General features: G+C 40.9%; 1 protein-coding gene across 2 annotated transcripts in view; it reads left to right on the top strand.

Moving 5' to 3' along the window:
* LOC140343191 (regulator of G-protein signaling 3-like) overlaps positions 1–25,442 on the top strand; it is a 67,407-nt gene that overhangs the window by 23,579 nt on the left and 18,386 nt on the right. For both annotated transcript variants that reach the window (XM_072429738.1, XM_072429739.1), the window contains exons 3-5: positions 8,830–8,906; positions 11,294–11,362; positions 12,283–12,344. In XM_072429738.1, coding sequence (XP_072285839.1) covers positions 8,830–8,906; positions 11,294–11,362; positions 12,283–12,344 — 208 coding nt within the window. The remainder of the gene's footprint in view (positions 1–8,829; positions 8,907–11,293; positions 11,363–12,282; positions 12,345–25,442) is intronic.

Below are 25,442 nucleotides of genomic sequence, written 5' to 3'. Positions count from 1 at the left end.
TCCTGCAGGGTGGCACAGAATGGATCTATGAGTCTGTACTCCTCCTGCAGGGTGGCACAGAATGGATCTATGAGTCTGTACTACTCCTGCAGGGTGGCACAGAATGGATCTATGAGTCTGTACTACTCCTGCAGGGTGGCACAGAATGTCTGCCTCGCCTCCTGCAGGGTAACAAAGGCATAAATGAGTCTGTCCCTCTTGGCAGGAAAAAAATGTGAAAACTATGTTTTTCTACAATGTTATTATCTTTGCTCTTTATGGAAACATCTACTAGAGTCATTTTTAGCTAGGGTTCCTGCAGAGATTTCCAGGGGTTCTGTGGCCGATTGACCTTCCATTTGAAGATGCCCTCATATCTCTGAGACCAACGCCACTAGATCCATCTGCATGACTCCAATTATGTTTTTAGTTGTCTATAAATGTGTGCTTCTAGTCACCACTATAGGGGGGCATTCTTGGGACTTTTTTTTCTCTACTGAACCCCAACGTATTGAATTTATCAGGGGTTGCCCATGACCTGAACATTCTTTCCATGGTGGAAAAAAGGGTTGAGAAAGGCTGATCTATAATAATGATGGAGTGTTTATCTGAAATGCTGTTTATTCAGCACATGCTGCAGAACAGGTAATAGGGGTATTCTCCTTCTGTTCAGCGGCACAATGCGTAGATAAAGCATAGCAGTACACGTGTGTTTCACCAGGACGACTCAGTCCGTGTTTTGCTGATAACTCGCCCCATGTGTGTATTTAGGTTTGACAGAGATCAATTGCTGAGGACAGAAATAGCTGAGGTGCCTTAAACCATAGTTGGATGTCAGCGAGCCCCAGGGCAGGATCCGGCATGGGTGCGGTGATTGGTGGCATCTTATCCTGTTCAACCACAATCCTGACATTGTTTCTCTGCAGAAGGAGGAAGGAGCTTGGGGGAAAATACAAAGTAAATTTAACATAAAAAATGGTAGCAATGTAAAAATAACAGTTGAGGTGATAACACTGCCAAAGAAGAGAGTCCGATAACAACATATAACATGCAGGTAGAACCAACATGTACCTTGTGATGTGTTTTCCAAACATGTGGGCCGTCAGTCTGACAATAGCCCTGCCTATGCTTACAATGTTCATCATTTGTATAGAACCTTTGTATACAGATCAGGGAACATGACCCACCTCCTTATAATTCTCATGCCCCTATACCCAGTGTGTCATTGCAGGAGCTAAGGGCTTTCCAACCCATAGTCCAGAGCCTTGTATCACATGACAGTCAACCCTAAAAACACCCCTATACCCAAATGTGTTCACAATTGCATTTGAATAGAAAAACCCTTAGCTCCTCCAAGGAGCCTGCAAGCTACCTCTATCACTTTGCTGTCTGGCCAGGCACGAAAAATGAGTATCAAATGGGTTAAATTTGGAGAACATGCTCATGATCACAAGACCATCATACTAGGTTTTTGCATTCATGATGGAATAAGGGAAGGGTCAAGCACTCTAAATGTTAAGTGCTGGTCGCTTGGGTTGGGTAAGCACTTACCGCTAGGGCTAGCTAAGGGTGAGCCGTGACTGCAGCCCTCCATGTAGATAAGGGCTATAGGTCAGTGCCTGGGTTTCACCACACTGCCAGGTTATGGGTTCTTTACCCCATTACATATCCATTGAAAATTGACCTTTGTTATTTGCCTTCCGGCCCATCTTTACCATGATGCAGCATGAAGGGTTAAAAGGGGAACTTGCACAATGACAAGACATAATCTAAAATTAAACACAGGAACCTTTATGAAAGAGCGTGTGTTTGCAGACGATACTGAAAATCGGCTTGTCAAAGGCCGGGGAAGTCTCTTTTTTTATGACTGCTGAAAATTTGAAGAATGTGTACAATGATACGTGGGTGCGGTTAGAATAATGTCACCATCTTTCCTGATTGTTTCCAATGTATGGTTCAGGTCTTTCAAATGTGTATTTCACCAGTGTACATCGTGAAAAATATATAGACATCCCACCTCATTATCATATGCAGGTATTTTCAGTGAAAGGTGCTGTTTGAGCTCAGCTCCATGCTGCTTTTTTATTTAATAATGATGCCTGCTGGGCATGTCATTTTTGGAAATAAAAAAAGAACCCCCGGCTGCAATAATAGCCGTAAATCTAAAGCTGTACACTGCAGTATTTCTTCTTGGCCACAAGATGTCCCCAGTATTCCGGAATGAATGGCGCTTAGTGCTGCTTGACCCTAGAAAAAGTCTACTGTGAATGTAGGGTGTCACGGGCCCATCCGCTACCACAGCATTATTCATTCTCAGTGTATTGATGCAGAATGAAGTGACAATGTCGTTATGTTGAAGCTCTTGGCATTAGTAAAGAGCACCCAGCCTAGAGAAGAAGCAAATAGGAAGAGGACACATGGCTGGCCTGAAGCCAAAAAAATGGGAGGGGTGGGGGTATCCCATCAGGGAATGGGAGCTAACACAGCTACAAATGGTTTTGTCTTTGGTTTTAAAAGTAGATGCACCTCTAGTTCCACCCAACAGGTGGCGCTTCATCCTCCCTTTTACACTTTTCCTTGTATCTAAATAAAAGCCTGGTGTTTACTGAGCTCTATAGCTCAATCTGTAATTCAAGGACCTAAATGAAGCAGAGCAATGACTCCTCCTCTCTCTGAATGGCTCTGTGTATGGTTTCAATCAGAGACAGGGAGTCTAAGAGGAAATGTCTTCTGGTCTTACAAGTATTAAATCATCAGCCGGCAGTTGGAGTGCCTGCAGCAACAATCTTTTCAGTGATTCCTCCTGGGTGGGTGGGGTTGCCTTTAGAACACAAAGTTCAGTCACAGGTCAGGCTTTACTTTGTCAGATGGTTTTCCTTTGCTGTCAGTAAATTCTGTTATGGGTTGGGTAAAGCAGGTAAGTATGTGGTGTTGATATATGTGTCCCTATTGGGGTATTTTATAAATTCTGCTAGTACAGTATTCTGTGTTTCACAAACCTTTCATTGGGTTGCAGGCCTTTTTTAACACACTTCCTGTCTTATGCTGACAACACTCCTTTACTGTTGTACATGTGTACTCCATCATTGAGCAGTGTTGTCAACCTAGGACGAATGTACAGAACCCCTTCGGCCTTTCCTCTTGTCCATGATGGCTGGAGGAGACTTTTAGTCCACAGAGAGAGTTGGAAACAATATAACAGATATTATTATTATTATTATTATTATTCAGCAAAAAGTACACAGGAATTCATCTCATATAATTTTTGGCAGGACCTACAGGTCACCCTATGGGGTTTCTAGGCTGTCTATGGTACTTTTTCCATTGGCCTGCAGAAACTTCACTTGTTTATATTTTACAAACTTTTCCTCTGGCCTTAATATTATGATTATTATTAGTTTTCGGCTTTTTTCTCTTTTCATCCAGAAAGCGTAATGTTTTCTTTCAGCTCGCTAATGAGCACAAAACGCAGAACATAACAGACTGGCATTTCATGTGTTTTTTAGTATCGTCATATTGCATTCAGTTCACCATTAACGTTTGCCAGATCTTCATACCAGCAACTCCTTCCAATCTGGCAGCTGCCATCTTTACAGATCCTGCAGCTGTTACCACGGTAACTGGTGGGAGTCATGGTGGGCAAGGAGCCCCGTACACAAAGTCCAAATTTTCCTGTATGGGGAGTCGGATGCTAAACAAAGTCTGGGCTGGTATGTGGCCTGTAGTCAAGGCTTGGCAGGTGAAGATTCCGGTATATGGCCCCTAGGGGAGAAATTCTGGGCCGTTGTCATTAGGGGTTGGCCTCTAGTTTGTGTTACGTGTCATAAACAATTACATGGTGTTCACCTGCTATCCTTGTTTCAGACACTTCCTGCATGCACTCCCGTGTCAGCTGTGCATCACTGTTTTGGCCTTATTGTGACAACTGTGGGCCGTGTCTGCTTGCTGTCACCCCATAACAGGAAGTGTCTGCACTAAAATTTTTGTGACAGGAATACCAGGTACATTTGTAATGGGATTCACTGGAATTCTTATGTGAGATTTTTCTGTTTTTGTTTTCTGTTTTTTGTTTTAAATGTTGTTTTTTTCCTGATAAAAGCTTTATTGTTCCATGAGCAACACAAACATGCAGGTTCCTCTCCAGGCAACCTCCTCTTTTCTTTATGAAACTTTATTGTTCCTTGTTCAAAAAAAGCGTCCCACAGAATACAGGTTCCTCCCCTAGGGACCCTGACTTTCCTCTTGAACAACACAACCATCACGCCAGACGCAGGCACTTAACCTAGGTTCCTCCTTCTTTTTTGTATAAACTTTATTGTTACATGAGCAACACACACATTCCACCCACTCCTCCTTTAGGTACCCCATCTTTCCTTTGTATTACCTTTATTGCTTCATGAACAACACCACCATTGCACTGAACTCTTTATTGTTTCATGAGCAACACAAGCATCCCACAAGATGCTCCACCTATAGGCACCCTTCTTTCTTTTATAATAACTTTATTGTTTCGAGAATAACCCAAGTATCACACTACAATGTATGCAGGCTCCTCCCCTCGGTACCTCCAACTTTCTTTATAAGCTTATGATAGCTGCTCCTATGTTTCTTCATAATAACTTTATTGTTCCATGATAAAACGCAAGCATCCTATTAGATAAAGACTCCTCCTCCAGGGACCCCTATTTCCTTAATATCTTTATTGTTCCATGAACAACACAAGCATCCAGCTAGATGCAGGCTTCTCCTCTAGGGGCCCCTCCTTCCTCAATAATTGCTTTATTGTTCCATTAACAAACACAAGCATCCTCTTAGATACAGACTCTTCAGGGACCCCTCTTTCCTTAATAATAACTTTATTGTTTTATTGATTACCACAATCATCACGTGGTAAGCAGGCCCCTCCCCTAGATACCTCCTTTTTAAAAAAAAAAATACTTGATCGTTATATGAGCAACACAAGCATCCCACCATAAGCAGGTTGCTCATCTAGGGCCCACTATCTTTCCATTGTATAAACTTTATTGCTTCATGAGTACCACAAGCATCATGCCATTTCTTTATAAAAAAAAAAAAAGCTTTATTGTTTCAAGAACAACACATACAAGCTCCACCTTCTTTTATAATACCTTTATTGTTCGATGAACATCACCAGTATATTTACAGTTGCAGGCTCCTCCCCTAGAGACCCCCCCTTAATTTCTGTCCAGTGGAATGTTCGTGTTGCTCTAGAACAATAAAGCTTCAAAAAATTGAGCCTATTCTCCCTATTGGGCTTTGGCCCAGGTTTGAGCCCACAGGTCTATACCCGGCTTCACCTGGGATCAGTACCACCATTTTGTACTTTGGGTTATACTTTAAACACGATCAATGTATGATCATTCTAAATTCAAAAATAGGCGAGGCCCGTCATCTTACCCCACTAATGCTGCAGTTTTCTGCTATACTTTAAAGCACCAAAGAATTCGTTTTGGCCCTTTTACTTTATTGGCCCCTGAACAATGTGCATGATGGGAGATTCATCGAGTGTGAAAGACTAAAAAAAGAAAATATTTTGGCAGATTCCTCCTCGGCGCGTCTCATTGTTATTGGATAAATTTAGTCTGAATTTTTATGGAGCTGTGGGCCAGAAATGCCAGCAGTTTGGAGCTGGGCCAGGACGCTGCGGGGGGAGCAGGGGGGCAGCCAGTACTTAGAATTTTTGTAGAAATTTGTGTACAATATCTGAAAGGAGGATGTTTGGGGTCTTAAAAAGTGACCCATTATTTCCTGGCGCCTCCTTTCCAATCCCTCATAACACAGCTGCTTTCCCATAACCCCCTGACATGTAACCTTTTATTTGTAGGTCAGATTTATGGACCCGTTTTTTTTTTTTCTTTGCACAAACATGAAGTATAACCAGCCGTAAATAAGTAAATTATTCTCTGTGTATTTTATTTTTAGAAATATTAAAATGTTGATGTTTGATAACCCTTGGGGTGTATAGCTTGGGTTTATTGGCCGTTGGTGAAATGTTTTCATTTTGGGCAAAAATAAGGACCCAAACTTGACCTCTAAATCTCATGTAACCTTTAACATCCCAATGCCACTTCAAAAAAAATTATCCCTGGTGACTCTACCATGAAGATTCTGTTTCAGACACTTTTCTTTATTGGAGTGGCAACGTTCTGTTGGATATGGAATGGGGAGAAGGCCCCAAATAATGGGTCAACTTTTAAGACCCCAAACACCCTCTTTTTGTGGTTCACCTGCATTGTTACATAAACCCCAGGGCAACACTAATAGGGTCTAGATAATTGAAGCTCTCCAAGGCTTTCATCAGTGAAGCTGGGTGATCCAGCAAACCTGGAATGGATTTCTTCAAAGTCATTTGTATTAGGAAATGTTTTGAATCCTGGACCAGAACCATTTTAGGTTTGCTGGATCACCCAGCTTTACTGATGAAAGTGTATTCTCTCCAGCCTTGGAGAGCTTTAATAAATCAGGCCCATAGCCCTCGAAGTATCCCACGAGGGAATGATTGATTCCCTGTTTCATAAATAGAGCTTAAAATGTAGATCTTCTTCTAGTATTTAGATTTTTCTTTTGTACATCATTTTTTTAATACTAAAAATAAACATGAATTAAGTAAAAAAAAAAAAGAAAAAAACAAAAAGCTTAAAATAATAAAAATATTACATCATAATAAATAAATAATGAAAAGATAATATAAACAAAGTTATTCTAAGTAGACTCTACAAAAATAAAAAATAAAACATTTCACATTTTCAATGCAGACATTTTGCTAGTAGCAAATCCCCAAAGTTTGCGGATCTATTTTTGTACAGTATTTATTTTTATTTTTGTGCAGGGTTTGCTTTTTGCTGATTGGAAGCACACAGTGATTGTTATTTACTGCACTGGTTAAAGACAAGAATACATTTACCATGGTAGCCAGCTATAAAATTCAAAGCTTCAATATTTTTTTTTTTTTCTCCAGAGCAGTTATTAAGGTAATTTCTACAGGTCCTCATTTGCCTCATTAGTCGGTTCTAATTTTTTTTTTTATATTGCAATTGAAGAATTGCAAAGCTTTTTAAATAAAATCTATTCGAAAAGAAATAAACCTTATTTAAAAATATTATTTTTATATTTTTTTGACAGTAGGCAATATTATTTGATTTCTCTTTGCATTTCGCAGTTTCACTTAACAAGCTGGCAAGCCTTTTGTTGTTTTTCTAAGTCATTTCTATAGTAATATTGATACAGTGCTGAGTTCAAAATTAGTGTGAAGGAAATCCCCATCAAAAATAGCTGAGTTTTGAATAGAGAACTATTGTACGCTGTGGTAGAATGAACACTCATATTGTGATTTTTTTTTTTGTAAGAAAGTTTTGGTTTTAATGGCAAATGTTTTGAGGCAAAAACAATCTGTACATGACTATTGCCCCAAAAAGTACCTGTGCCAAAAATGTAGCTAATTTCCCATGGGCTGACAATACTGAATGGATTAGCCCCACCCAGTTGTTTTTATATGTAAATGTTGACTTTTCTGTAAAAGTCAAGCTTGGCCTTGACCCCCACCTCCCCCAGCATTGTTACATCAGGGGTGTGGCTATGCAAATATTGACTTACAGAATGTCGTAAATAGGAGGGAACACAAATTCTATAAGGAAGCCAATAAGTGAAGTCAGTTGTTCCCCCATCTCTTAGATTGTAAGCTCTTCAGGGCAGGGTCCTCTCCTCCTCCTGTGTCACTGTCAGTCTGTCATTTGCAACCACTATTTAATGTACAGCACTGCATAATATAATAATAATAATAATAATAATAATAATGATTGATGGGACTGACATGCACATTATTGATTCTCAACTTCACAAAAAATAAATTTTTCATTAAAGTCAGTGACAATTTTTTGAATATAGGCAGCAATACGGGTAATCGGTCCATGGACCTCCTATGGAATACAGGAGCTTTGCAGGCTTGGGATAGGTGCCGGAAAAATATATAGCCATTGGCTCCATTATCCCGGGTGAATAGAGATCGTATCTTGTCCACCAATGTTCTGTACACCCAGAACCTGCTAGGAATGTGGCTGGGCAGCTTTTACAGAGTAATGGTTTATGCAAAGCAAGCAACAGGGCACTGACATAGTTGTTGTGTAAGAAAATGTTGGGTTTGGGCATGAAATTATAAAAATTAGATGAAATCTCTGGATTAAGGGTAAGAATACCCTGATGTTTAAGAAATATATATGTGTGTTCTTTCAGTCCAGCAGTACTTCTTCTTTTCCACTAGATGGCCTCATTTTCACTACCAGCATTATTCAACCCCCTTCTTCTGACCCCAGGCTGTCTTGAACCCACCCCAGGTGGTCCAGTGAAGATTGGTCAATGAAAAGAGGCAGCACAGTGATGAACTCATTTGCTCCTTGCTCTCACATGTTCATCCCTGCTGTAAAGGGTGTGCCAGTTCTTACTGCTTGCATATATTTATTTGTGTATTAATAGTTACAGAGCTGCATTAATATGTGTTGGCAGTAAGGTGCAACTTCAGAGAGTTTTACTTATTTTCTTAAGGTGACAACTGCTTCCCTCATTTCTTGCATGGGTGTATTAGTAACAGGAAATGAAGAGAAATCTCATCAATGTCATATAAGTGGATGGGTAAATTGGGAGTCTGTGTTAAGCTTCTGCAGACTATTGCAGTTTGCTGTAAAATAAATTATTGTATTCAATGTAGCAGTGATTCATTTTGTTGTGCAGAATTGTGTTCAGTGTGAAATTTGTAGTTTTAAGTGGATGATCAAGGACAAAACGGAAAAAGAACTCTGACCGCTAACCCCTTCCTATTGCTTTCCTCTTTTGCAGTCTCTGGCCTCTAGTGTGGACACAGATATAGGATCCGTGTGTGAAACTGACAGAGCACCAAGGCACAAAAAGAAGGAGTGAGTATCAAATTGGTTTCTGTTTTACTCTCCCAGAATGGGGTTTGTGTTTCAATTTGTATATTATTTTTATATTTACGATGGCACGTTAAGGCTCTGTTCAGACTGGTGGGGAGGTTGTGGTGCAGTTACTGTGGCTGAATGTAAGCGAACCAATGCCTTGGGGTATCAACCTGCGGCAGCCCTATTGGGAATTAATGGGATTCAGTACCGCTCGCTGCTGCCTGCTGTCAAATCTTCAGATTCTGGTTCTATAATTACCAGTGCTGCAGTGCTAATGACCAAGTAGCAAGCAAAGTGCCGCTTGATCCAGAGGTAGGTCTGAACCTAGTCTTAAGCTATGTACACACCTCAAATTTCTCTCGCCCGATAATCGGCATCAGCCAGATATCGGGCGAGAATCTGGCGTGTGTACAGCCCACGTCGTTCATCCTCCGTGGATCCGTCCTGGCGGATCCACGAACGACGAGCGATCCTAATGCAAGGGAAGGGGGAGAGCGCGCAGCAGGGTGCCGCTCCGTCGCTCTCCCCCTCCCCTCTCCATAGAGTTGAACGGTGCTGTATGTACAGCACTCATTCATGCATCTTGCGGTTCTTATCGTTAGAAAGGATCGTGAAAGATCCTTTCCAACGACATGAATTGCACGTGTGTATACGGCTTTAGGCTACGTACATGCATTCATTAATTATTATTATTACATGGTATTGTTATAGCCCCAACATATTACGCAGCGCTGTACAAAGTTCATAGTCATGTTACTAGCTGCTCCACAAAGCGGCCCACAATCCAATGTCCCTACCATAATCATATGTCATTACCACAGTCTAAGGTCAATTTTGGGGGAAAGCCAATTGACCTACCTGCATGTTTTTGGGATGTGGGAGGAAACTGGAGTAACCCACGCAAACACAGATAGAACCTGCAAACTCCATGCAGATAGATCCCTGGCTGAGATTCGAACCTGGGACCCAGCGCAGCAAAGGCCAGAGTGCTACCCACTGAGCCACCGTGCATTCAAAAGACTGAATGAGCACTTTACATACAGCGTTGTTCTGCTCTATGGAGAGGGAAGGGGGGGAGAACGATGGAGTGGCACCCAGCTGCACTCTTTCCCCCTTACTTCCATTACAATCGTTTGGCATTCGTGGATCCGCTAGGACACATCCATGAATGACGAGTGCTATACACACGGCAGATTCTATTCTGATACTAGTCTTGAAGCGATTATCCAACAAGAATCATCTGATGTGTGTACGTAGCCTTTGGCTTTATTCAAATGGGCTTCCGGAGGAAACGTGATTGGTTTTAGGCAGAGCTAAGGAGTCATAGTTGGAAGCTATTATTGTATACCTGGAGTCAGACTCTGACTTCACAGCCCTGGTTTTAGGAACATTCACCAGTCTACCCATCTTTATCGTAGTGCCAAATGAGATATTGCCCATTAGTACATCAGTAGGCATTTGCTTGCACCAAGAACAATAGGTGGTTACCATCACGTTCCAATTAAATCAGTGGAATTCTATTGAAAGCCACCTACTATCCGCCACTAAAATGGCTTTTATGTGAGCATATAGTGTTTGACAAGCATTTGCAGAGTTATATAGATATATAAAGGTCTTTGGGTTTTCCAGGCTTTCTATCCTGCCTATGATATTTCTTTCATAGTTATATAGTTACATAGTAGCTTAGCTTGACAAAAGACATAAGTCCATCAAGTTCAACCACTAGGGAAATAAACATATCCCAGATAAAAAACCCTATAAGACAGTTGGTCCAGAGAAAGGCAAAAAAAAAACCCTGGTACAATTTGCTTCAACAGGGGAAAAAATTTCCTTCCTGATTCCATGAGGCAATCGGATGTTCCCTGGATCAACAGTCTCAGTTATCTTTACTTTAAAGCTTTAATCCCCAGTTACATTCTGTGCTTCTAGAAATCATCCAGATTTTTCTTAAAGCAATCTATAGTAGTTGCTGAAACTACTTCCTGAGGGAGCCGTGGTCCAGAGGAAGGCAAAAAAAAACCCCTGGTACAACTTGCTTCAACGGGGGAAAAAAATTCCTTCCTGATTCCATGAGGCAATTGGATGTTCCCTGGATCAACACTGTTATTTTTACTTTAAAGCCTTAATACCCAGTTATATTGTGTGCTCCTAGAAAAACATCTAGCTTTTTCCTAAAGCAATCTATAGGAGTTGCTGAAACTACTTCCTGAGGGAGCCGATTCCACATTTTCACAGACCTTACAGTGAAGAATCCCTTCCTTATCCGGAGCTTAAACTTCTTTTTCTCCAGACACAAAGAGTGCCCTCTTGTTCTTTGTAACGATCTCAAAGTTACATTTATGAAATTTTTACATTTTATATGACTTTGGTTTTCTCTTTCGCAGACAGAAGCACAAAAGAAGCCATTTGTCTCTGTTCCGACTGTGGCCATCTCATTCATCTCAAATAACACGGTAATACCTGGTATAATTTCTTTGTATATTTTGTGCATTGTGTCTAATGTTTTCAGCCAGCATTCATTTCTGTTGTGAAGTGTTTCTGAAAGTAATTTTATATGTGGATTTAGTGCTTTGACCTGTGTATTTATCCATATTTTCATCATTATAATTCATAAAATGATTAGCATGCACTCCCCCCAGTGGCTGTCTATATATCATGCAGTGCTTATTTTATTGTCATTGAAATCTGTCTAAAGATTTATAATGAAGCTAGAATAGCCATAGAACATGGTAACCGTACAACATTACCTAAACAGGCCTGCAAAGTCAGTTTCTATATATATTATATTGTTTTAAAACCATAAAGTATATCCAACCTGCTGTTATGATATCAATAAATCAGCTTTAGGTTGCCTCCAGCTTGACATGACCACAGTACAACTTCAATAGCGGGTCACATGATTGCTACCCAAGGGCCCATGCACAAGTATAGTCACCGATTGGCCGTCTTTGCTTGAACGAGCTTACTGACGGTTCACATCCCACTGCCATAGCAGAGGTGCCAAAAGCTGGGGGCAGCTTGTAGCTGCTGATAGGGATGTAATACAGAGCTGTTCTTAGTTTAGAAATTAGGTAATAGAGCAGCTAAGATTAATCTGATCACGTTCGCACATATATCTAAAATAGTTTAAACAGACATTTCCGAAATGTCACTGGAGACACATTTCCTGTAAAGGGACACGGCTAAATTTGCATTTTAAAGAACAATTAGGTTTCATTTATCTTTGGTGGACAGTGACACAGTCAGTGATTTGCTCACAGATTACGCAGAGCCTTGCATTGATTTGTGCAGTGATAAAAGATGCCAATTTAGATGCATTCGAGCAGCCTTTAATTGTCTTCCCTTATCTGTACTTACTTCTCTTCCATTACAGGCCCAGTGTAGAAGAAGTCCAGAGCTGGGGGCAGTCACTTGACAACCTGCTTGCCCATCCATGTGAGTAATACAGCATTTGAAAAAGAATATCATTAACACTGTTTCAGTAATAATGGGCCCCGTGAGATAAGCCCAGGGCCATTTCAGAAACATTTTATTTTATTTTTTTTGGAAAAAACAAAATGATCATGCAATGTGATAGCTTTTGGTGCTGGAAGATTGGTTGTTCGTTTTCAGTACACATAGATACATAGTAAGTCAGGTTGAAAAAAGACATAAGTCCATCAAGTTTAACCCCTGGGGAAATAAACATATCCCAGATATAAAACCCTGTAGATGAAATCGATCCGGAAGAAGGCACAAACAAACCCTGGTACAATTTGCTCCAATAGGGTGGAAAAAATTCCTCCCTGATTCCATGAGGCAATCGGATGTTCCCTGGATCAACAGTTTCTGTTATCTTTACTTAAAAGGTTTAATACCCAGTTATATTCTGTTGCAATTCTATAGTATTTGCTAAAACTACTTCCTGAGGGAGCCCATTCCCCATTTTCACAGACCTTACAGTGAAGAATCCCTTCCTTATCCGGAGCTTAAACTTCTTTTCTCCTCTTGTTCTTTGTAATGATCTCAAAGTGAATAATGGGGAAGAGAGTTCTCTATATGGACCATTTATATATTTATACAGGGTGATCATATCCCCCCTTATACGTCTCTTCTCAAGGGAGAATAGATTCAGTTCAGCTAATCTCTCCTCATAGCTGAGCTCCTCCATTCCTTTTATTAGTTTAGTTGTCCTTCTCTGCACTCTCTCCAATTCCACAATGTCCTTTTTGTGAACTGGTTCCCAAAACTGGACTGCATATTCCAGATGTGGTCTGACCAATGCTTTGTACAGGGGCAGGATTATGTCTCCATCTCTGCAGTCTATTCCTCTTTTAATACAAGAAAGTAGCTAGCTTTAGATATTGCACTAAAAGTATGGAGCTTTTGGTGCAAAGGCTCGTACCCTGCCACACCCAAGACAAGAGCCTGGAGAATGTGCAATATATATATATAGCGCTATATAAATCCTGTTCAGTATTAATAATCTTGTGTAAAGAAGGCCCTTGACCCCAGTCACTGTCAACTCAGCTATTGATTAGTCGGAGCTTCCTCCTTCCCTATAGGTGAGCAACACCTGCCCGCAATACTTATCTCCTCAAACTTCCTCTCTCCAAAACAAAAAGCAACACTGGGTCATCCAGATGTCAGTCAAATTGTGCTTGAGTACCCAAACCACCCTCTCACATCTATGTGTAGCCTAAAGCTATAGACCGAAGCTAGATGAAAGTCACACAATTCACAATGAATGATCAGTACTACAATCCACAATTCCACATATGGCCATGATACACTCCTTGCAAAGCTCAGCAGATTGCTGTATTAGCTACAGATACCATCATGAAGACATTGTGGATTTATTTACTGACTACCAGCCACACATGGGTGGTTCTGTTCACAATCATTCACTGTCACGGGTGGTTCTCTGCACAATCATTCACTGTCAGGGACGTCTGTACACACACGTAATGATGAATAATAATTGCCCAAAGGTCAGGTACATGAGAATCATCATCTGTAATGTCATCAGTAATTGTTTTAATCAACCCCTATTTAATGTACAGCGCTGCGTAATATGTTGGCGCTAAATAAATCCTGTTTAATAATAATAACATTTATCCGGGGTCCTTAAAGCAGAACCAAACCCACAATATTCACCTGTCCTCATTACATTGCAGGGTGCCCCCATCTTGATCCTTCTGTTCCTGAAATCAAATTTGGTCAGGTTGGGGTGGTTAGCCAGGCTGGGATGACGTAACCCTCATGCATGGGAGTTTATTCATTCCTGGCACACGCAAGGGAAGCAGGATTTCTGGGTATCCCTAGCTCATGCACTGCTTGGTGCAATTCTACATCTGAGCAATGACCAGCCAAGTAAGAACAGTTATTGCAGAAAGTATATTGGCTGTGCTTTCTGCTATAAAAACCCGCCTGATCGCCAGTTGTTCATTGTGGCCATAGTTGTGTAAATCTGTCCTTGAGATTGACATTTAGGTGCCCATCCTGTAGCATATGCTGGAATCTGACATCTTCCTCATCTCATTGCACAATACTCACAAAACTCATTGACTTTTCTCCTTTTTTTTCATAGAAAAATGGCAAAATCGGCAGTCCTCTGTAGTTCTCTGCAAAACATTAATCAGGCAGCACTGTAAGCCAGGCATTCTGTACCACAGTGCACAAAGAGGTAGCTGACAGGAGGAGAGAGAGCACAGAGTTAACCTCATCTATGTGTTGCTGCTCATTCATTGTCCAATCACAGGCTGTCTTGTTCCTTGACCAAGCTGTAGTTTCAACTGCAGTGGAAAAACAGAAGGTCAGATCCAGGCTGTGCTGTCCTGTTTGGCATATCTGGATTAGAAAAATACCATCCTAACGCCTAAAAGCCTGTGCATGACAATGTTCACTCCATGTAACCGCTCATGATTACTATGGAATCCAATGCATGGTGATACAATGCAGTGTTCAACCCACATTTTTTTTTTGGCAGGGTGGTAAGAAATTGTAGACAGTTGGCAGCCCTGTATTGAGACCTAACTCTTTAGTAACCACCCAAAGACAGCCGGGTGGTTACTGAAAAGTGCTGGGTGGTGCGCCCAGCTAAAATGAGCTAGGGAGAACACTGCAATGTGTGCAATTGCATTGTAGTACCATTTATTGTCAATGACACCCCAATACATTAACCTAAGCATGGTAACACACTGCTGGTAAAAAATGGCAAAATCAGCAGTTCTAATTCTAATATTGGTTAGTTTATGGCCTCCCTTCCTTTTGTTGGAGAAGATCATTCAGGATCATCTTGAGTAAAAATTTAGCATCGGTATAGGTTCGTCAAGTCTGTGTGGGCAGCACGGTCGCTCAGTGGTTAGCACTCTGGCCTTTGCAGCACTAGATCCCAGCTTCGAATCTCAGCCAGGACACTATCTTCATGGAGTTTACATGTTCTCCCTGTGTTTGTGTCGGTTTCCTCCGGGTACTTCAATTTCCTCCTACATTCCAAAAACATGCAGTTAGGTTAAAGAGGAACTAAACCCAAGTGCCTAAAACAAAAAAAATACACTTACCTTCAATCCCTTCAGTCCGATCCATCCGGAGGTCTCTTCCGTCGGGTCCTGCGTTGTCTGCGCCATCTTCGTCTCTTCTTCCTGTTCTTCTTCCTACGTCAGCAGACCCAGGCGCGAGATTGGGTGACGTAGGTTGGAAAAAAAACTTGCCAATCTCACTGCGCATTTTATTTCCACGAAAAGGCTCCTTGACGTAAGTAAGATGCCTTACGTAGGTATCCCGGTAGGCTTTGCGCTCCCATTTATTCTCAATCGCCTAGGGTAGGGATCAGCAAACTTTTTTGGCTACTAGGCCATTTCAGGAGGTCAAGAAGGCACACTAGGCCGGGACACTTTCTCGAGTCCCGCACTGATGGCTCCCCCACCAGGAATTAAGGACATATGACTATGGTAGGGACATTAAATTGTGAGCCCCTTTGAGGGACAGCTAGTGGCATGACTATGGACTTTGTACAGGGCTGCGTAATATGTTGGCGCTATATAAATACTGTGTAATAATAATAACACAGCTCAACAAAAAAACATTTTCACTTGCCGAGGATTTTTCAATAAATTTAGTGTAAACATTACAGAATTTGTGAAACAAGCATATCTTGCATATTTTGGTAATAAACTGGGAGACTAAGATAAGTATTGGGCTCCCCATATGGTATGAAAAACTTGTAGAGTGTCTACATCAGTGGAAAAATGGAAAACTGAAAAGTTTGAAATTTGGTGTACTTATGGTATGGTGAGAGCCCAAAAATCATCATAATGGTTGTTATTTTTGTGCTGTGAATGTAAAAGTTTTCAATTGTTACAAAAAAAAAATGGGAGTACCCTGATTTGGAATCAGCAAGACGACCTGTGCTGCATGGTGCTGATGTTCCCATACCAGTGTTCAGTACACTCCCTGATATTCCTGTATCAGACATGGAGGATATACAGGGTTTGCAGTGTAATCCAGGAGTTAGCAGTGGAAGTGAATATGAAGGAAGTGTTTCATCAAACTAGCAGTTCTCCCAAGAAGAGCTCAATGATTTCATACGTGACCTAAGTCTGTCAAAACAAGAATCTGAACTTTTAGCATCCAGGCCAAAAAAAAGAACTGTCTGAGACCGGAAGATAAAATAACAGTTTATAGGACAAGAGAGGTGACACTCCGACCATATTTCAGTGAATATGGAGACTTTGGGTACTGTTTTAACATTCCTGGACTGCTAGCCCATATGGGAGTACCAGAATACCGAGCAGAAGACTGGCCACTTTTCATAGACAGTTCCACTCCAAGTTTGAAATCTGTTTTACTGCATAATGGCAACTGCTATGCATCAATTCCAAATGGTCACTCAACAAAACTTAAAGAAGAATATGAAAATATCAAAATGGTCTTACAAAAGCTTTGCTATCATGAACAGCAATGGTCCATATGTATTGATTTAAAAATAGTGAACTTCCTAACTGGACAGCAAAGTGGATACACAAAGTACCCGTGTTTCATCTGTTTGTGGGATAGTAGAGCAAAGCAGGATCACTGGAAACAAAGTGACTCCAAGGGAAAACATGAAAAAAGGTGCAGCGAGCATCATTAACGAGCCAATGGTTGACAAAGAAAAAATCATTCTCCCTCCACTACACATAAAGTTGGGATTAATGAAGCAATTTGTTAGAGTTTTGAACAAGGATGGTGATTGCTTCAATTTGTACATTTGTAAATTCTTCCTTGGATTGAGTACTGAAAAATTAAAAGCAGGAATCTTTGATGGACCCCAGATTCAGAAACTGATAAATGATTCAAATTTTAGTTATGACTGATACTGAAGCTTCTGCCTGGCACAGCTATGTCATGGTTGTCAAGAACTTCTTGGGTAACCATAAAGCACAGAATTATGAAGAACTGGTACAAAACTTGCTCTGAAACTTTGAGTGCTACTATGGGGATAAAGGTACACTATCTGCATAGACATTTGCAAATATTTCCAGAAAACCTTAGTGATCTCAATAAGGAACAAGGGGAGAGGTTCCATCAAGATATAAAGGTGATGGAAGAAAGGTATCAGGACAGATGGGATAGACACATGATGGCAGACTACTGCTGGAGCCTTCAACGTGATTGTCCTGATAATCAGCATAAAAGGAAATCATTTCAATGACTTCTTTGTGATTAGTTCTGTAAATTTACTGTATATAGAATATATTGACAAAAATGTAATTTTGTATACGTAGGCATATTTAGTCTAAATTTGATCATTTTCATGTTTCATTAGTTTTCCATGAGGTTTTTATTGAGGTCATTATTTCAAAAACTAGAGCCAATCGAGCAAAACCAATATCATATTTGGAATCTGAGCATCAAACATAAACTAAAATAACTTTAATCTGGCAAGAAAATGTTTGTTGACCAGTGTAATAAATAATGAATGCATGTACGTAGCCTAGGTTCAGCCTCTGGATCACCTTTCTGCTATTGGTCATTAGCACCACAACACTGGTTCTTATACAACCAGATTCTGCAGATTCTAAAGACATGCAGTTAGGTTAATTGGCTTCCCCCAAAAAATTGTCATTATTATTATTATTATTATTAGACTGTATTATTGACATATGACTATGGTAGGGATATTAGATTGTGAGCTCCTTTGATGGACAGCTAGTGACATGACTATGGACTTTGTACAGTGCTTCATAATATGGCAGCACTGTATAATAATAAAAAAATTAAAAATCGAGTTGTTTAGCAAACCGCTAAGTGTTATCGATTAAATGACTGATCACCAATAAGTAAAATTAGTATCTTTCAGCCGGCTACCTCATCCTCTTCTCTTCCCATTATTACTCCCCCTCCATAGAACTATTACTACTGAGCAGCGTGTCTTCACAGCTCATAAAACTGTCACCTGAACCGGCCACTAAGGCCCATTTGGAGTGACAATAAATCTGAGTCTGTGCACAGCTTAGGGCCCTCATGCTTGCCAGACTCATCTCATCCCTGACCTCATCTTCTGTTTTATAAAGTATTGTATAAAAATTCAACTTTGTAAACAATAAAAACTCTAAAATAGTTTATGTTCACAAACCAGCCCTGAACGGGATCCCGCCAGATCTTCAGATTCAGCTTCATGAGCGATATTTAATTGCTTGATTTATAGGCTTTCTGGGATGGATACATAAAAGGGTAACAGGCTGAAAGCAGAAGTGTAGACAGATATGAAACAACCTCATTTAACTGAGTTATATCAGACAAAAACGCTTTGAGTAGATGTAAACTGTAAATAAATGAGATTTAGTTTGCTAATGTGACCTTTTTATTTCTTCGTTGTGTCTTGGTGCTGCTGATTATCCGCACCTTTTTTAAAGCCCTTCCTTTTTGTGCCCCTTGGATCCTCTTCCAAAAAGTGCCACTGTGCCAGGAAAAATATACGTACCGATGGGCCCTTCTTCTCATTCCTTTGGTGGGCCCGAGGCCACCCCTGGCTTTAAATATGTTCTAAATAGTTAATCATTCTGTATTTATATTAGTTTTCTGTAGTTCCCTGCACAAGATTAATCAGGCAGTACTGTAAGCCAGGCATGCTGTGCCGCAGTGCACAAGAGGGTAGCTGACAGGAGGAGAGAGAGCAGAGGGTTGACTTTATACCTGTCTTGCTGCTCATTCTTTGTCCAATCACAGGCTGTCCTGTTCGTTGACCAAGCTGTAGCTTTAATTACCTGCAGTGGATCCTGGCTGTGCTGTCTTGTCTGGGATGTCTAGATTAGAAAAATACCATTTTAAGGCCTAAAAGCCTGTGCAGGACAATGTTGAATCCATGTAACTGCCCATGATTGCAATGCATCATAGTACAATGCGTGCAATTGGATTGCGGTACCTTTCATTGTCAATGGCACCCCAACACATTAAATAAAGCATGGTAACACACTGCTGTTACAAGTAAATTGTGTGTCTACATACTGACACAAAGGGTCACAGCGACCCTCTTTTTTTTCTGGTACCTTGATCTATAGCTGCTAGGTCCCTAAAGCACAATGTAGGTCTGTCTAAAAGTAAAGTAGCTTCACTGTAATCAGTAAATTAGAAAACTGGTTTCGATGTCAGGTTATTGTCCATGGTTGTGTACTTTGTGGCCTTGATAATAACCTTTCCTAGAGAAAATGCTGCTCCAGGTAGCCTTGGCCACTTTTCCCTTAACCAAAAGCCTATTTATTAGGTCACATGATATTTGCCCAAAGTGCAGGATAAGTGTTCAGATTGGCTGATGCATCTCTGCAGCAGAGATCATGTGACCAGATGCCTAGGCATTTTGGCCATGTAACCAGAAGCAGAGGGAGACTCGAGCTGCAGATACTCCAGGACAGGGAAATATTTCAGCTTTGCTGTAGCACATGAGCTTGGGTCAGCTGGAGTCCTCTGTTGACATTTGCAGTACATTGATTTCGGCCTGTCAGGAAGAATGCTTTCCTAAGAAACACTGATAAATGAGAACTGCCCTTCTTATAGCTGTAATATTCCATTGTTCCTCCATGTAGCAACACAAATATTGATGCATGCTGTCGTCAACGTCGTCTTGTTTGGGATCATATAATTATGACAATCTGTCCCTTTCCCTGTCCAACGTAGGTACTTCATCTAGCTTAGCATGTAATTAACTACAGTGATTACCAGGGGTTATTGTCCAAGGTTTCAATCACTGTTCCTTGGCTGCATCATCATGTGCAAAGCAGCTTTCCTATGAATCCTCTGCTGCTGTGGGACTACCGGTCCCAGCATGCACACAGTCCTCTGTTCCTAAAATGGAACTACAGATCCCAGCATGCACACAGTCTTCTGTTCCTGAAATGGAACTACAGATCCCAGCATGCACACAGTGAACTACAGATCCCAGCGTGCACACAGTCCTCTGTTCCTCAAATGGAACTACAGATCCCACTGTGCACACCGTCTTCTGTTCCTGTAAGAGAACTACAGCTTCCAGCGTGTCCTATGACTTTCTGTTGCTGGAATATAGAATTTAACTATAAGTCCCAGCATGCCTTTACCAGCTCCTGTGGAACTTCATCTCTCAGCATACTGTACCCTGCTGCTTCTATAGCTCAAGTGGTACTAGATTTCCCAGCATGTCTTGATTCCTTTTCCAGCATTAGAAGGTGTGCAAACCCTAAAAATTTAGGGAGCTAATATCTTCCATCTTCTATTCTGCACTGCTTATAGTTGCAATGTCCCAGCTATCTGTGAGAACTACAGGACATTCTTCAAGTGAAAGAAAAAAGGAGATGTCCCCTATCCCTGTCCTTGGATGGCAACATTGCAATATAATATCTTTTTTTTCCCATTTTGATACAATTTACCATTTCCCAGCCTGCCATCCTTTTTTTTAGCTTCTGTGGACATTTCCCAGTTTCCCAGTTTGTCATGTAGTATTTTACTATAAACTATGCCTTCTGCAGTGGAACTACAACTTCCAGCATTTTTCAGCAGTGGAACTACAGGTCTTAGCATGCATTGTTGCCTTCAAATCCCAGCAGTCATTGAGAAGCAATTACCTTGTAAATAAACATTTTCAATAAATGTCACTGGAAACGCTCGTAGAACAAATGAGTGGTTCAGAGTAGACGATGATATGGTGAGAGGAGGGGAAATCATTTCAGAAGCCCCAATGAATCCTCCCTTTCAGGAAATAACAGCCCCCGTTTATGACCTGGGCAGCCGATCACTAAACAACATTAAGGGACAGCTGTACAGATGCTAGATTTACTCCAAACATTCCCCTCGGGTGCCAAAAATCTGGCATGTACAAGTCTTACATCTCCAAATCCCCGCACGCCCTGCAGCTTATTTATTCAATGGAATCAAATCCAGATACACTGAATGATCAATTCACTAAAGCATTCCCCATACGCTATTGTCATCACCGTGACTCATTTGCTGATTCCCCCAATCAAAAATAATGTTTTTGTTCCACTATAAACGTTTTCCTGAACATTCACCAAAAGATAATCGCACCGGTTTTGGCTGGTTGTAATGCGGCCGGCTTATGAATGGCGTTAATTGAGTCTATAACGAGAGCCGGAATACTGAGCCATTTGAGGTAGAAATATAAAAAGAACATTTCATGAGAACAAATACCAATTCAAGAGAAAATAAATACTTGTAAAAGCTGAAGAATATTTTGTGAACCAAAAACGAGTGTACAGCTATTGGATTTAGATGTTATTGTGAGATAAATGAACAGCTTGTGATTGGTTGGTGAATATTTCATACAATTTGGTGAAAAAAGGATAGGAATGTCAGCTCTGGGGCCTGCACCCTAATAATCAAAATGTTCCTATATATTGGCCTTCAGGATCCCAGTTTTAGAGAGTCCCCTTAAAGCAGAACTCTGAAGAGCCCACGATCCCTATGGAATCCAATTCCATTCGCCACTCGCCGTCCTGGCGTTCCTTTTCTTTCCAGTGCAGAAAAAAACTGGGCGCCACCATCTTCTGGAGTCTTCTTCGGGGTTCTTTTTATGTCAGTCAATCTCACACTGTACAGATGTGGGATCAGGTGGTGTTTCCTTCTAAAAATGTTAAAAACAAATCGACAATCTCACTGCCCATGAGTGGTCGGCACTTTTTTTTAAGCCCATTCTACTCAAGCCCGAGATCAGGCATGGGCAGAAGGAGCAGCCCGAAGCCTCCTGGGGTACTTTAGTCTTGTATTCCAAGATGCTTTGGGCTGCCCCTTCTACCCAGCCCAATCTCCATGCCGGTAAGAATAGGCCAACTTGAATCAATTGCTGAGTAATTGAGGGCTCTTCCAAAGTAAAAGTAAGTGTTCTTTTTTTTTTATATATTTTTTTTTTTATGAAAAATCTGCTTTAGGGGCCTATCTGATCATGGAACCCCAAGGGCCAATATATGAGAACATTGATTTTTAGGGTGCAGGTTCCATAGCTGTAATCTCATTCTTTCTTCACTATGTAGGAGTTTAGTCACCAATCACAGGCTGTTCATTTATCTCATCATATCAATCTGGTTTTCCTATTCATTCTTTACCTCCGTGGCAGTAAAGATAGGAAGAGGTTCTCCCCTTGTTTGTTTTTTTTCAATATATAAAAGGATTCAATATAAAAAAGGATTAGCCATCGTTTTAAAAAATTAAAAATGTCATGATTGGTCCACCTTGTAATGTACAATGTGAGAAGCTGACAGTGTGCAAGAGTAGGCACAAAAGAGGAGCCTGTACAACTATGTAAGACTAAGAGAAGGTTGGAGTTCTGCTGTAAGATGGAATCCTATTCTTTTGAGACAGCACTATACTTATAATAATTGCAGTTCTGTGTTACTAGGACTAGAATTACAATACTAGAATTATAGTGTCTTCCTTACCGGTGTCACAATGACGTCACATTTCTTGCACCACAAGCAGCTCTGGAGGTACCATGTTCCAAGAGAAAGAAAGACAGCACGTTAAATGTAAATCTAGTGTGCAAATAATAAACAATGACAAGCTCAATGCTTAAATGAACAGTTTGAATGCAAAGGTGTAGCAGAAAATGTAATTTGTTCAGCAGAACATTTGATCCAGCAATCCCTGCCATACAGCTCCGCCACATGCCTGCTGTCCCTTATCTTTATTGCAGTTAAACCAGTACGGTCTCGTGACTGTCAGGTAACTATCATTTGAGACATTCTCGTCCCAGGTTTAAATCTGATGTGTAACGCAGCAGTCCCTTGACTCTATTAATCACATTCATTAATCAACACTGTTGCAGATTGATGAACGATCAATCGGGAATGACCACTGTGTTTTTCTATGGAGGAGAGCACAGTGGGGTGCCATTTGCTTTCCCTCCCCTTTTCATAGAACAGAATTGCACTGTGTGCTCATTATTTATGGGTTCATGTTTAATTGGAAACCATCAAGTAATAACGTTTCCAGCGGCAGTGACCTGACATCTGTATGGGGCATTAGATTCGGAGGTCCATGACTGTACTGCATTAACTGCAATGGAAATAATAGACATTAGGCAAGTGGCTGAGCTGTCAGGGGTTGCTGGGTCAACATAAATTCATTAAATGGAAAGTAAAACATCTGTATTAGGTTGGGAATGTAAATATTTAAGTTGCCATTTTAACAATGCCATTCTTGAGTATTTGCATTTACATTTAACATTTTGCCTTTCTTGCTCTTGGAACATGGTACCGCCCTGCTTATGGTGCAAGAAATGTGACATCACTGTGACACCGGTAAGAAAGACACTATAATTCTAGTCTAGTCTTGCAATCCTGGTCCCAATAACAAAGAACAGCAATTATTATAAGTATAGTCTCCAAGGAATAGAATTCCTTCCTAAAGCAGAACTCTGGCATTCCCTTCAGTCTTCCATAGTTGTACGGGCTCTACTTTTGTGCTGGAATTGCTTACTCTGCTTCTCATATTGGGCCTGATTTATTAAAGCTCTCCAAGACTGGAAAAGATAGACCAATATGGAAGAATCTGGGTGATCCAGCAAATCTCGGATGGGTTTGTTAAAAATCATTTGCTGGCAAACATTTTCAATCCAGATTCATTCCAGGTTTGCTGGACCTCTAAGGTTATCCCTTATTAGTCTTAAAGAGCTTTAATAAATCAGGCCTATTGTGCTGCAGTAAGTCAAATTGAGCCCGGCTCATATCCGGGCTGGAGAACTTCCCGCATCATCTAACCGTTTCCTCCCCAGCCTGACTGCCCCTGTATGGCCCTTTCCATTCATTGCAAATCAGTTGGATTTCACATGTCTTACCGCAGCTTCAGGTATTCAGGAAGCTGTGTACAGCAGCCAGCCTCTAACCACGATCTGTAAGCCCTGTACGGATGTCAGATCCCTGTCCCTGGAAACCATTTTTTATGAATGTATGAGTGCCATATACACAGCGCTCTCCAGTTCTATGGAGGGTGAGGACAAGCAAGCAGCACTCTGATGTGCTTTTCCCCATAGGGGTGATCGCCGGTCATTCCCAATTGATCTTTTATCAATCCAATGTAGCGGAATGATGAATGACGTTGGGACACTGCTATACATTTCCAAGCTTTTCTCCCAATACAAATGGTTGTGCACAAATGTGATGTGTAAGGCATCAGGTAACCATTGTACAAATTTTCATCCAAGACGCACACGACCATTTAAGTCATTTTAAGTCACAATCATCTCGGGTGATGAAAATCTAACATCTGTATCAGTTTTACTTAATCCTCATATCAATAATTTTTTATACCCTGGGGATTGCAGGTAGGTTCCCTTTTATCCAAGGAGAAAACTATAAAGGTTTAATTTTTTGGTAACCTTCATCATTCAACAATATACTATGAGACCTCAGCAGGCCAACGCAACATCCCCTTTAGCATGCCCTGGAATGGAGGGGCTTCTTGTATGCAAAAAAAGATAACAAAAGGGTTACAAAGGTATTTGCAGGTACCACAAGGAGTCTGCATTTTAGCTGTCTTTTACTTTGTACACTTTTGTGATCCGACAGGTTCACTTGGGCCCTGCACACTGGGAATGCTGACTTTGTAATGTCATAACCATTGGGAAGTGACAGGCTGGCCTGATGTTTTGAAATAAATGTGTATGTAATTTGATTCTTCCATGGCACTAAGTGCTTATTGCTGTAGACATAACCTTTAGAACTGTCTCAAGTGCCTCTACAAGAACTCTTTAAACAGTAACTCCCTGTTAGCCAGCGGAAACCTAAAGCATGCCATAAGCATTATTTCTCCTGTAATGGTATATCAAGGGGGGATAGCAACCTCATATTGAAGGGGGGAATACCAACCACCTATCAAAGGGCAATAGTGAGCTTCTAGCAAAAAACCTCAGACAGTTGATTCCTTTTCTTAGCTGGCCATTGTTTGCTAATAGTCACATCAAGTCTAGGTTAGACTTTAGGTTATGGTTATCTCATGTGTAGGTAAACCCAGTTCCAAAGAAGGTGGCACTTCTGAATTGTCCCCTAAATTAGCTTTCTCTCCACTCCATAACCATGCAAGTTAATG

The sequence above is a fragment of the Pyxicephalus adspersus genome, chromosome Z, assembly GCF_032062135.1.
Source record: "Pyxicephalus adspersus chromosome Z, UCB_Pads_2.0, whole genome shotgun sequence".
In the NCBI taxonomy this organism is placed as follows: Eukaryota; Metazoa; Chordata; class Amphibia; order Anura; family Pyxicephalidae; genus Pyxicephalus; species Pyxicephalus adspersus.
The sequence above is the reverse complement of the archived record's forward strand: the minus strand, read 5'-3'. Positions and strand labels throughout refer to the sequence as shown.